The 13439-nt window shown below is 55.5% G+C and overlaps 1 protein-coding gene across 10 annotated transcripts in view; it reads right to left on the bottom strand.

Annotated features, from left to right (window-relative positions):
• TEX11 (testis expressed 11) overlaps nucleotides 1-13439 on the bottom strand; it is a 120190-nt gene that overhangs the window by 8987 nt on the left and 97764 nt on the right. For 9 of the 10 annotated variants that reach the window (XM_045030819.1, XM_045030818.1, XM_045030825.1 and 6 more), the window contains one exon: nucleotides 1833-1953. The exons of the other annotated variant lie outside the window; for it this stretch is intronic. In XM_045030819.1, the coding sequence (XP_044886754.1) occupies nucleotides 1833-1953 (121 nt within the window). The remainder of the gene's footprint in view (nucleotides 1-1832; nucleotides 1954-13439) is intronic. 10 annotated transcript variants of the gene reach the window in all.

Genomic DNA, 13439 nt, shown 5'->3' with positions numbered 1-13439 from the left:
TTTCCAAATCCTATATATCTTTTTTGAGTTCGGGTGACCAAATCTGCATGCAGTATTGAATATGTGGGTGTACCATGGATTTATATAGAGGCAATATGATACTTTGTCTTATTAGCTATCCCTTTCTTACTGATTCCCAATATGCTGTTAGCTTTTTTGATTGCCACTGCACATTGAGCAGATGTTTTCAGAGCACTATCCGCAATGACTCCAAGATCTCTTTCTTGAGTGGTAACAGCTAATTTAGACTCCATTGTTTTGTATGTATAGTTGGGATTATATTTTGCCATTGGCATTACTTTGCATTTATCAACATTGAATGTCATCTGCCATAGGGCTTGGCTACACTTGAAAGTTGCAGCACTGGGAGTTACAGCGCTAGTCGTGCAGCTGTGTAGGGAAAGCGCTGGTATGTGGCCACACTCACAGCTACCAGCGCTGCAGTGTGGCCACATTTGCAGCGCTGTTGGGAGCAGTGCATTATGGGCAGCTATCCCAGCGTTCAAGTGGCAGCAACGTGCTTTTCAAAAGAGGGGGGTGGGGTGGTGTGTAGTGTGACAGGGAGCGGGGGAGAGAGAGAGAGTGGATTTTTGGAGCCAACACTGTATGTTAGCTTCCTGACTTGCAAAATCAGAAAATGGTCCCGACCCCTTAATCTTAACTCTTAACTGCAAACAGCCTGCATCCAACGGACTCCCGTTCTCCCCTCTGCCCCCGCTGTTCCTCGTCAAGCAAACACTCAACCCCTGTGAATGAGACAGGCAGGGGGTTTTCTCATTTGATTGTTCACAGTCAGGTACAGATTGATCACAGCAAACAGGAGCTGTGTTTGTTTTTTAGATAAGCAGCTCCCTGTGCTCTGGAGGGCTGGTGAGCTCCGAGTTCACAACAAAACAAAGAGAGGCTGCATAACAAAACAAAGAGAGTAATTTAGTTAAAAGCATTCTGGGATATCTCCTAATACCCTGGAGGCCAATAACAGCGTTGGTGTGTGGCCACACTTGACGAGCAGCGCTGGATCACCAGCACTGCACTCGTTATACCCCAAGCAGACCAGGTGTACAGCCAGCGCTGCAGCCAGGGAGTTGCAGCACTGGATGTGCCTTGCAGGTGTGGACAGTTACTAATTGCAGCGCTGGAAAGTCTCCACCAGCGCTGCAACTTTCAAGTGTAGCCAAGCCCATAGTGTTGCCCAGTCATCCAGTTTTGTGAGATCCCTTTGTAACTCTTCGCAGTCAGCTTTGGACTTAACTATCTTGAGTAATTTTGATTCATCTGCAAATTTTGCCACCTCACTGTTTACCCCCTTTTCCAGATCATTTATGAATATATTGATCAGCACTGGTCCAGTATAGACCCTTGGGGGACACCACTACTTACTTTTCTCCATTCTCACAGTTTATTCATTCCTACCCTTGTTTCCTCTCTTTTAACTTGAGTGCCTGGCAATACTTTCAGGATCATCTAAGGATCCTTAATTTAATTTAAGGATAAGCCTTTTGTTATCTTAAATCAGCCTGCCTCTGTTTATAAACAAACTCCCTGCCCCAGAGTGGAAGCTGGGAGCAGCACAGAACTCATCCCATATCACATTCAAGCTGTGTCACAGTTAAGAGCTCCGTCTGGAGCTAGGGAATGCACTGCGACTGCTGATCTCAGGTACTAAACTCCTCAGAGGCTAGAGCCACCCTCCCCTGCCTCCTTAAATGACGCCCCTGCATGTGACAGCCTAAATATTTTAAGATTTGTTTGCTGATTGCTCTCATTGCAGTGAGGACTTTTTAAGCTTACTCAGGATCATTTCCACTCTTTTGTTTTTCTGTTCAACTTACTGTGGTGCCTACAATGCTCAGAGCATCTTCAAAGTAGCCCCACACCTCCTCCAGTACACAAGCATCTGTGTCTATCACTCCAGTTGGCAGAGAAAGGTGAACCAAGCTGTGCAGACATTTGCTGGGAATCAAAACAGCAACAAAGAGGAAAACTTGTTAAATACCATATGGAATACGCATCTTTGATTACTCAGCAAAGCAACCAGGCATGGAACAAATTAGCTGAGTTTTAACAGCAGCACCACTCTGGCATGTGTCTCCATGTGGTCTGCACTTCACTGCTTTGTACCCAACCCATTTCTGAAAGCAGGACATCCTTGTCCTGGGTCTGAGCTCATTCCTGCAGTCTATAGATGGGAGGGAGCAGCTATTGTATTTTAGGAGTTGCCCAACTGAAAGGAAGGGGAGAACAGCTATTCCTATCCCAGTCCCACTAAGGGAGCTAACTACAGGACCCTGCTGCGCTTGCTGCCCTTTGAAATAAAGAAAAACAGCAGCAAATGCATGCACCTTGAAATGGTTCTTCCTGCTCATTAAGGGAAAAGGCAGCTCCTTCATGAGTACTCTTCCTGGACTTTAGGAGAGTGATTCACAGAGCATTGTCATGGCAGTTCAGGGGCAGGGGGAGCAGAAGAGGGGATTCCATTACAGGGAATGGAATCTGAGGCAAAAAGATGTCAGGTAGTATTTCAGATTCCATATAAGCAGGTACCCTGGGGAGCTGGCTACTCAGCACCACTGTATCATATATTTGGCATAGTATCTTACAGTTAACTCCTCCCAGTCCCTGTGGCTTTCCCCACAGTTCTCTTCACTTAATTTCTTTTGAGAAGACTGCATCACACCCAACCAGCTACAGTATGCCCTACGGAGCACATCACAGGATAAAGCCAAAGCTGCTTACTGGCGCCTATTTGTAGCCAATCATCTTCATTGACCTAGTTAACACTGGGAATATAAACTGTGTTAGAAAGCATGTTAAGTAAACAGGTTTTAATTAACACTGTTGTTAACACTAGTGTAACAAAGATAATCATGTTGACTAGTCATGGGTAAGGCTACGTTTTAGTCATGGGTATTTTTAGTAAAAATCATGGACAGATCACGGGCAGTAAACAAAAATTCACAGCCCTTGACCTGTCCGTGACTTGTACTATATACCCCTGACTAAATCGGGGGAGGGGGCTGCTGCAGATTCTTCGGGGGGGGGGGAGGGAGTAGCCAGGACCCCTGCTGGTGCTGGGAGGAGAGGGGGTTAGAAGGGCTGGCAGGCTCCCTACCCAGATCCTTGTGGCTCCTCGGAAGCGGGACATGTCCCTCCCTCAGCACCTAGCTCCCCGTACTGCCCCCCCACCCCAAGCGCCGGCTCCACAGTGCCCAGTGGCTGGGAACCACAGCCAATGGGAGCTAGGGGAGTGGTGCCTGCGGGTGGAGGCAGTGTGCAGAGCTAGGAGCTGAGGGTGGGACATGTTGCCACTTCTGGGGAGCCCCCCCCACTCAAGGAAAGCACCACACCAGAGCCCCCTCCCACACTCAAACTCCTGGTGCTGCTGGGGTGGGGGGCAGTGGCCCAAGACTGCCCCAGTAGCGGCCTGTGCCGCTGGCCCAGGGGCTGCCCAAGCTGCTCAGGCGGCCCCTGGGCCAGCCACACAGGCCGCTGCAGAAGTCATGGAGTTCCAGGAAAGTCACAGACTCCATGACTTCTGTGACCACCATGACAAACTTGAAGCCTTAAGTCATGGATAATCCTAAAGTGCCCATGGGCGGCAAGTTATATACCCACGTGCTGCCTGGGCACCAGCAATATTCAGAGCCCGGGGCCCAGCTCCACCAATGTTTGGGGCTGGGTTCCCCCTCTGGCCTCACCTGCCACCCCCCTGCGCCTCCCCAAGTGTCCCCCGGCCCCTCCTTGCTGGCCCCATGCATGTCCCCGGAGCAGACCATCCCTGCCTCTTCCGTGCAGCTCCATGCTGCCACCCTGCAACAACTAGTGCCGCAGGGTCCTAGTGCCCCCCATATCGACTGCCTGAGCCTGCTCTTCCACCTCAGACCCTTCCCTTTTCCATCGGGACCCTCTACCAGCACAGCCCCCCGCACCCGCTCCCGCCCGCAGTCACCACTCCTGCCCCATGCTGGGCAAGGAGGCAGCCCCATCCCCCACCCCCCGTGAGGTTACAGTCAGGGGCAACAGCAGGGGAGGAAGCACACACAGCACTCCCCCACCCCCCCTGCTTGCTGCAGCCGCCAGGGAAAGGGCTGGGGGGAGTCCTCCTCTCTGACCCGTCCTGGAGCAGCCTGCCTGCACCCCAAACTCATCTCCAGCCCTTCCACACCCCCAGTCAGAGCTTTCACCCCCCACCGCACCCTCAACCCTCTACCCTAGGCCTGAGCCCCTCCAGCACCCCAAACACCTCATCCCCAGTCCCAGCCAGAGCCCTCATCCTCCCCACACCCCGAGCCTCTCCAACACCCCAAACCCCTCAGCCCCAGCCAGAGCCCTCACCCCCCCACACTCCTACTCTCGCCCTGAGCCCCTCCCACACCCCAAACCCCTCATCCCCCAGCCCCAGAGCCCTCAGCCCCCTGCACCCTAACCGTCTGCCCCAACACTGAACCCCCTCCTGCATCATGAACCCCTCATCCCCAGCACCGCCCCACAGCCCTCACCCCACTCCCCACCCCTCTGCCATAGCCCTGAGCCCCCTCCCACACCCCAAACCTCTCATCCCCAGCCCCACCCCAAACCCAGCCCCACCCCTGCACCCCCTCCCATCCCCAAACTCCATTCCAGAGCCTTGGGCAGGTGGGGGCCGGAGTTTGGGGGGGGGCGGAGTTGGGGAGGGCAGGTTCTGGGCACCACCAAAATTTCTACAAACCTGCCGCCCATGAAAGTGACTAGTATTGCCCATTTGAAGTAGCAGACATTGGAGCCTTGCAGCAGGTTAGTTTCGCACTTGAAGGGAATTTGGTGACATGGAGTCGGGGTATTTTCTGTCTAATTTACTAACTTACTAAATGTTCACAAGTCCTGTTTATCTTGAGCAGAAGCAACCAAAATTGCAGCAACCTCAGCCACTACTGCCTCGTCACCAAGCAGCAGCTCCCTATTTGGCACTAATTTACTTAGCACACTCTGTTCTCGCCTAAGCCTGAGTCTTTTATCTGGGGCACCCTTAGCCCTGAGCTGCTTGCCCTGTACTGCATGATCTAGCAAGAGGGGCCTTGGCTTGAATTCTCTTTTTGTTCCGAAGCTCTGCAACACAAAGGAAGCACAGACAGGTTTGGATGGAACCAACTCCTTGTCAGTTTCCTTCTTGGAGGTCAAGGGTTAATTACAACCAGCTACCACATTTTTAAACATGATGACCATTGTCTACAGTAATGGCTAAGTGATGTATAACAGCATATTAAAAGATATCAGTTAAACAAAACCAATGGAAGACTTCCTCCTTACATACTGTTATGTATGCAACACAAGTACACAAACCTACTCCGTTACCATTACCAGCACTAATGCAGTCACCCTTGATGAGCTCAGAGAGGATACAGAGTCCCTGTGCCCAGAAGCTCACATGATGTTCTGGAAAAAGGGTGTCTATTACGGGCTTGTCTATATTACAGAGTTTTGTCAACCAAAGTCAGCTTTCACCAACAGAACAGTGGAGGTATACGCACTATAATGCTTCTTCTGCCGACAAAACTCTCCTGCTTTGCCGAAAAAATAAAACCACTTCAACAAGAGGCAACAAAATATCAACAGTGTCAGTGTAGACACTGCACTTGGTTATGTCACTGTAAATGGCCTCGAGGAGGTGTCCCACAATGTCCTTCATGACCACTCTAGTCAGCAGTTTGAACTCTGCTGCCCTGCACCTGGGAATTTCTGAAATTCTACTTCCTGTTTGCTCAGCATGGACAGCTCATATCACATCTTCCCAGCTGACAACGGCGTCTCCACACAGCAAATGCTCTCCCGCTTGGAGTACACCTGCATTGTTGGATCTGCTGGCTCTGTGGGGAGGAGGCTTTGAAGTCCCAGCTACACTCCAGCTGAACTTCGATATCTATGGTCAGATTTCTTGTGGCATGTCAGATAAGGGCTACGAATAGGACACGCATCAGTGCCGTGTGAAGATAAAGGAGCTGAGGCAGGCACACCAGAAGGCAAGGGAGTTAAACTGTTGCTCTGGTGCTGCCTGAAGGCTTGCCGCTCCTCGGCAGCAATCCCACCTCCACTGCCACAAGTCATGTGGATACTTTGGCGGGGCTGAGGACCTGAGGATGAAGTCATGGACAAAGTGGTCAAGTTGGAGGACGATATGGAGCACACAGCAAGACCTCTTTTCCACTCCAGAGGGGTCAAGCCAGTCCCAGCAGTCCATCTCTGATGCGCATAAAGCTCTGGTAAGTGATCTTTTTGAGTTGATGCTGTTCGGTTATATGAGGTAGAGCTGTCCTTTGCTTTGTTATATTCTAGAAGTGGGTGAAGGGATAGAAATGTACAAGACTAGCTATAATAAAATATGGAGATATACCTATCTCCTAGAGCTGGAAGGGACCCTGAAAGGTCATTGAGTCCAGCCCCTGCCTTCACTAGCAGGACCAAGTACTGATTTTTGCCCCAGATCCCTAAGTGGCCTCCTCAAGGATTGAACTCATAACCCTGGGTTTAGCAGGCCAATGCTCAAACCACTGAGCTATCCCTATGTTCGCATGTGAGTCACATTCCCCTGTGCAGCTAAGCAATGCAGCAGAACAGTGTGTTAATGCACACTGAGATTTCATGGGAATCCTCTAGAGAGATCTCTAGGAAACTTTCCTGGATGTACTCGCCCATCCACAGCCAAAGATTCCTTAGCAGAGCTGCTGTGTTCCTCCTGCCGTTTTAGGAAACTCTCACCCGCCAATCGGCAATCACTCGTGCAGGGACCAACACAGCACACAGATGAGCAGCATAGGGACTCAGTCTGAAGCCGCATACATGCAGAAGATGCACCCTTGCATACCCTCAGGAGTAAAATATTGGCTTCAGTGACCCCTGCCTACAGAAAATAGTGGCAGAATTTACAATATTGTCCCTAGTTGCTGCCTAGACCCCTTGTCCCATCTTAAGCGCTCCCCCAGGCTGAACTCACCATGTTTAGGGCCTTTGCTGAGATGTGTGCTTGCCAAGGGATAGCGAGAAACTGACTCATATTTCAAAAGAGGTGCATCTTACCATAATGATTTGATGCTATGCATGCACTAAACAATCATGCTTCTGTTTCTTGTTTCTTGTGCTTCTACAGATGTGACCTTCAGAGGAACCCCCTACAGACCAGCAGATAAGTATCAGAGGGGTAGACATGTTAGTCTGTATCCACAAAAATAACGAGGAGTCCAGTGGCACGTTAAAGACTAACAAATTTACTTGGGCATAAGCTTTTGTGGGTAAAAAAAACACTTCTTCAGCTGCATCTGAAGAAGTGGGTTTTTTACCCACAAAAGCTTATGCCCAAATAAATCTGTTTAAGGTACCACCGGACTCCTCACTGTCTACCAGATAAGGAAGAGAGCAAGGAGGACATGTTTCGAGAGATGCTCTAATCCTCATAGGCCAAAAACCAAGAATGCAGGACGTGGAAAGAGAGTTTAAAAGAAAATGATAAAACAGATAGTACAGCAAGGAGAGCCAGGAGTGAATTTTAATGGGCCAGGAGCAGACAATAAAAGTGATGGAGGAGCAAAAGACGGTTACTCACCGTTGTAACTGTTGTTCTTCGAGATGTGTTGCTCCTATCCATTCCAGTTAGGTGTGCGCGCCGCGCGTGCACGGCTCTCCGGAACTTTTTTACCCTAGCAACTCCGGCGGGCCGGCTGGGCGCCCCCTGGAGTGGCGCCGCTATGGCGCTGAATATATACCCCAGCCGGCCCGTCCGCTCCTCAGTTCCTTCTTGCCGGCTACTCCGACAGTGGGGAAGGAGGGCGGGTCTGGAATGGATAGGAGCAACACATCTCGAAGAACAACAGTTACAACGGTGAGTAACCGTCTTTTCTTCTTCGAGTGATTGCTCCTATGCATTCCAGTTAGGTGATTCCCAAGCCTTACCTAGGCGGTGGGGTCGGAGTGAGACGTGGCAGAGTGTAATACCGCGGAGCCGAAGGCTGCGTCGTCTCGAGACTGTTGCACCAACGCGTAGTGGGAGGTGAAGGTATGGACCGAAGACCAGGTGGCCGCTCGACAGATGTCCTGGATCGGAACATGGGCCAGGAAGGCGGTCGACGAGGCGTGCGCCCTCGTCTAGTGTGCGGTGAGGCGGCATGGTGGCACGCGAGCAAGCTCGTAGCAGGTTCAGATACACGCAGTGACCCAAGAGGAAATCCGCTGGGAGGATATCGGCTCGCCTTTCATGCGGTCAGCCACCGCTACGAACAGCTGGGGCGAACGCCGGAAGGGCTTAGTGCGCTCGATGTAGAAAGCGAGCGCCCTGCGGATGTCAAGGGTGTGCAGCTGTTGCTCCCGGGGCGAGGCATGCGGCTTCGGGAAGAACACCGGGAGGAAGATCTCCTGGTTAAGGTGGAAGGCTGACACCACCTTTGGGAGGAAGGCCGGATGTGGTCGAAGCTGCACCTTGTCCCCATGGAAGATGGTGTATGGCGGACCAACCGTCAAAGCGCAGAGCTCAGAAACTCGTCTCGCTGATGTAATGGCGCCGAGGAAGGCCGTCTTCCAGGAGAGGTAGAGCAGGGAGCACGTGGCCAAGGGCTTGAAGGGGGGACCCATCAGCTTGGCCAGCACGAGGTTCAAATCCCACGTCGGAGCAGGACGCCGCACCGGCGGATACAAGCGATCCAGGCCCTTAAGGAAGCGGGAAACCATCTGGTTAGAGAAGATGGACCGACCTTCCACGGATGGACGAAAGGCGGACACTGCTGCCAGGTGAACTCTTAAGGAGGAGACTGCAAGACCTTGCTCCTTAAGGAACCAGAGGTAGTCCAGGATGGTAGGGACCGGGACTACGAAGGGATTGAGACCTCGTTGGTCACACCAGAGCGCGAACCGCTTCCATTTCGCCAGATAGGTGGAGCGAGTGGAAGGCTTTCTGCTCTCTAGCAGGACTTGCTGTACTGCCGCCGAACAGTCCCTCTCTGCGTGGGTCAACCACTCAGGTACCAAGCTGTAAGATGGAGGGACTGCAGGCTCGGATGGTGGAGCCTGCCGAAGTCCTGAGTGATGAGGTCTGGCCACAACGGAAGGGGGATGGGATCCCGAACGGAGAGCTCGAGCAGCAGGGAGTACCAATGTTGCCTCGGCCAGGCCGGAGCTACGAGAATGACGGTGGCTCTGTCTCTCCGCAGCTTCTGCAACATTCGGTGGACGAGCGGGAACGGAGGGAAGGCATAGAGGAGGTGATCCTTCCAGGGATACAGGAAGGCGTCCGACAGGGAGCCTGGCGCGTGACCCCGGAACGAGCAGAAGAGGTGGCACTTCCTGTTCGCCTTGGAGGCGAATAGGTCTATCCGGGGAAACCCCCACCTGCGGAAGATTGTATGCACGACGTCGGGACGGAGAGACCACTCGTGGGAGGAGAAGGACCTGCTGAGATGGTCGCCCAGCATGTTCTGCACTCCCGGAAGAAAGGATGCTTCTAGGTGAATGGAGTGGGTCACGCAGAAGTCCCACAGGAGCATCGCCTCCTTGCAGAGTAGGGAAGAGCGGGCTCCGCCCTGCTTGTTCACGTAGAACATTGCTGAGGTATTGTCCGTGAACACTGTCACACAACGGCCTTGCAGGTGGGTGCAAAAGGTGCGACAGGCCAGACGGATCGCTCGCAGCTCGCGGACATTGATGTGCAGAGCGAGTTCCTGGGGCGACCACAGGCCTTGGGTGTGAAGATCGCCCAGATGAGCTCCCCAACCGAGGGCTGAGGCATCCGTGGTCAGAGTGGCGGACGGGCGAGGAGGGTGGAACGGGACTCCCGTACAGACAGTCCCCGGGTCTAGCCACCAGTTGAGGGACTCGAGGGTTGGCCTGGAGACTGTGACCACCATATCTATGGGATCTCGATGTGGCCGGTACACCGATGCAAGCCAAGTCTGGAACGGGCGGAGGTGAAGCCGCGTGTACGCGGTGACGTACGTGCATGATGCCATGTGGCCCAGGAGGCGGAGGCAGGAGCGCACCGTCGTGGTTGGGAAGGAGACGAGGTCCTGGATGAGGGAGACCATCGTCTGATGACGAGATTGCGGTAGGCAAGCCCGGGCCAACGAGGAGTCGAGGACTGCTCCGATAAACTCCACCCGCTGCGACGGGATCAAGGTGGACTTCTCGGTGTTGATGAGAAGGCCGAGTCGTCGGAAGAGGGACAGTATGTCCGTCAACTGGCCCATCACCAGCTGCCGAGACTGCCCGCGAACCAGCCAGTCGTTGAGATACGGGTAGACATGTATCCGACGACGGCGGAGGGCTGCGGCAACCACCGCCATGCATTTGGTAAATACCCTCGGTGCGGTGGAGAGCCCGAACGGCAACACGGCGAATTGGTAGTGGGCGTTGTTGACCACAAATCGGAGGTAACGTCGATGGGGAGGATAGATTGCGACGTGGAAGTAGGCGTCCTTCATGTCGAGGGCGGCAAACCAGTCTCCCGGATCCAGAGAGGGAATGATGGTCCCCAAGGTGACCATGCGAAACTTGGGCTTGAGCAGGTACTTGTTCAGCTCGCGAAGGTCCAGGATAGGACGTAGCCCCCCTTTCGCTTTGGGGATGAGAAAATAACGGGAGTAGAATCCCCTGCCCCGCCTGTCTTGAGGCACTGCTTCTATGGCACCCACGCTCAACAGAGTCTGGACCTCTTGTAAGAGGACTTGCTCGTGAGAGGGGTCCCTGAAGAGGGACAGGGAGGGTGGGTGGGAAGGCGGGGGCGAAACAAACTGAAGGCAGTATCCCGACTGGACTGTTTGAAGCACCCAGTTGTCCGTTGTTAATTGGGACTACGCCGAAAAGAAATGGGAAAGGCGGTTGTAAAATAAAGGGGAAGGATCCGGTAGGGAGAGTGATGGGCCGTCCTCAAGCGTCCCATCAAAAGGCCTGCTTGGCCCCCTGAGGGGCCTTGGAAGAGGCCTGGCCTTGGCTACGCCTATTGCCGGAAGGGCGACGGCGGTTTGTAGGTGGTCGCCGGCTATTATACGGGCGGTAGCGTTGTTGGTTGAAGGACCGGGGGGGTTGCTGCCGGAAGGGCCTGCGCTGCGTTGCCGGCGTGTGCATCCCGAGGGTGCGGATGGCAATGCGGCCGTCTTTCAGGGTCTGGATCCGGGAATCCGTCTTCTCGGAAAATAGACCCTGCGTGTCAAACGGCAGGTCCCGCAGTGTATATTGCACCTCCAGCGGCAGGGTGGAGGACTGCAGCCAGGCGATGCGCCGCATCGTCACGCCGGAGGCTAAGGTCCGAGCTCCGGAGTCCGCAGCGTCGAGGGCGGCCGTGATGGAGGACCTAGATGATCTCCTTCCCTCGTCTAACCTCGCCGCGAACTCCTGGCGGGAGGCTGTTGGCAGGAGCTCTGTAAATTTCGCCAGGGACGCCATGATGTCGAAGACGTACCTGGCGAGGAGGACCATCTGGTTGGCGATACGCATCTGTAGTCCGCCAGCGGAATAGACCTTACGGCCTAACAGGTCCATACGTCGCGCGTCTTTCGACTTGGGCGCAGGGGCAGGTTGACCGTGCCTCTCCCTGTCGTTGACCGACTGCACGACCAACGAGTCCGGGGTCGGGTGAGTATATAGATACTCGTAGCCCGTGGGAGGGACAGAGTATTTGCGCTCAACCCCACGGGCCGTAGGAGGGATGGACGCAGGCGTCTGCCAGAGTGTGGTGGCATTCTTTTGAATCGTCCGCACGAATGGCAATGCCACTCGCAGTGGAGCCTCTGACCCAACGACGTTCATTATGGGGTCCTCGTCCTCCTGGACCTCCGCCACCGGGAGAGCCATAGCCGTCGCCACACGGCGAAGTAGGTCCTGGTGCGCCTTCAAGTCTATCGGCGGAGGCTCCTTGGTCGACGCTCCGGCCACCGCCTCATCAGGTGAGGACGAGGGGGATAAGCCCTGGACGACCGCCTCCGACGATGGATCTGCTGCCTGCTCGTCAGGAGGGTCGGGCTGCGTGTGCCCCTGGGGTTCAGGTGGTATGGAACCCGCGCCTGGTGGTGAAGGGGCCGGTTGGCTGACTGTTGCCTCTGGTACCCTGGGCTCGGACGCCGGGGCTCTAGGGGGGAATGGCACCCCCTGAGTCTCATAGTGGGCCCAGGGAACCCAGAAGCCCCACGGCTGTGCCCCCTGAGGATGGCCCTGTGGGGTGGGCGGCAGGTGGCCGTAGCCGTCCGTCCCGGAAGCGACCGACGCGGGGCGGGATGGCCATGGAGGTGCCGAGGCGCTGACGGAGTGTGCGGCTGAATAAGGCAGTCTGTCCCCGGACGGCAGCAAAGATCGATGCTGGTCCGCTCGGTACCGGGATGGCGACCGGGAGCGACGTCCGTCACGGTGCCGGGAGCTCGACCGGTGTCGGGAGCTCGACCGGTGCCGGGAGCTCGACCTGGATCCGGATCTGCGGTGCCGGGAGCAGCTGCGCGAGTCGCGGTGCCGGGAACGGTGCCGGGACGGAGACCTCCGCCGGTGCCGACGCGACGGCGACCTGGACCTGGTGCGACGCCGGGAGTGCGACCGGTACCGCGATGACGAGCGGTACCGGGACTGCGAACGACGTCGCGACGGCGATCGGTACCGCGATGGCGAGCGGTGCCGAGATCGCGAGCGACGGGACGGAGATCTGCCATGGGACTGGGAACGTGACCGGGAGTGCCGTCCATGTCGTCTGTCCAGAGAGGGCGGCCAGGTCATTCTGGCCGGCTTTCCCGCCAACACGACAGCCCGCACCGGCGGTGCCGGGGGCTAGAGGCTCGGTGCCTCTATGAGCTGAATCAGCTCACGCGCCGAAGAGAATGTCTCCGGCGTAGATGGCAGCCGGGGCTCAACCACAGTCGGTACCGGGGAGCGTGGCGGCGCCGGACTCGACGGCCCTTGCGGCGCCGGAGTCAAAGGCCCGGTGCACGACCTGTGCACGGCCACCGCGGGGGCCGCAGGTGGCGCAATCGTTTTCGCCGAGTCCTCAGCGCGGGCCTTAGCAAGCGCCTTCGCCAGCTTGTGTCTTTTTGAAGGCGAGAGCGAGCGGTGCCGGGTCTTCGTAGCCGCCTTCTGAGGCTGTGGGGCCGCGGTGCCGGAGCGGCTTGGTGCCGCCGGTGCGCTCTGCACCGAGGAAGCTCGCGGTGCCGGCGCGGACGGTGCCGGGGGCTGGAGCGACGCTTCCATCAGGAGCTGCTTCAAGCGAATGTCCCGCTCCTTTCGAGTACGCGGCTTGAAGGCGGAACAGAACGAACACTTATCAGTCCGGTGTCCTTTGCCCAGGCAACGAAGGCAGGCGTCGTGCGGGTCTCCGACAGGCATAGGCCTCTGGCACGATGCGCAGGGCTTAAAGCCCGGTGCTTTGGGCATGAGCCCGCACCGGGGGAGGCAAAGGGGGAAAACCCCCCCTTAACCTTATCTAAACACTAACTATCTAACTAACAGAA

Source organism: Mauremys mutica, chromosome 9 (assembly GCF_020497125.1).
Source record: "Mauremys mutica isolate MM-2020 ecotype Southern chromosome 9, ASM2049712v1, whole genome shotgun sequence".
Classification (NCBI taxonomy): Eukaryota; Metazoa; Chordata; order Testudines; family Geoemydidae; genus Mauremys; species Mauremys mutica.
The sequence above is the reverse complement of the archived record's forward strand: the minus strand, read 5'-3'. Positions and strand labels throughout refer to the sequence as shown.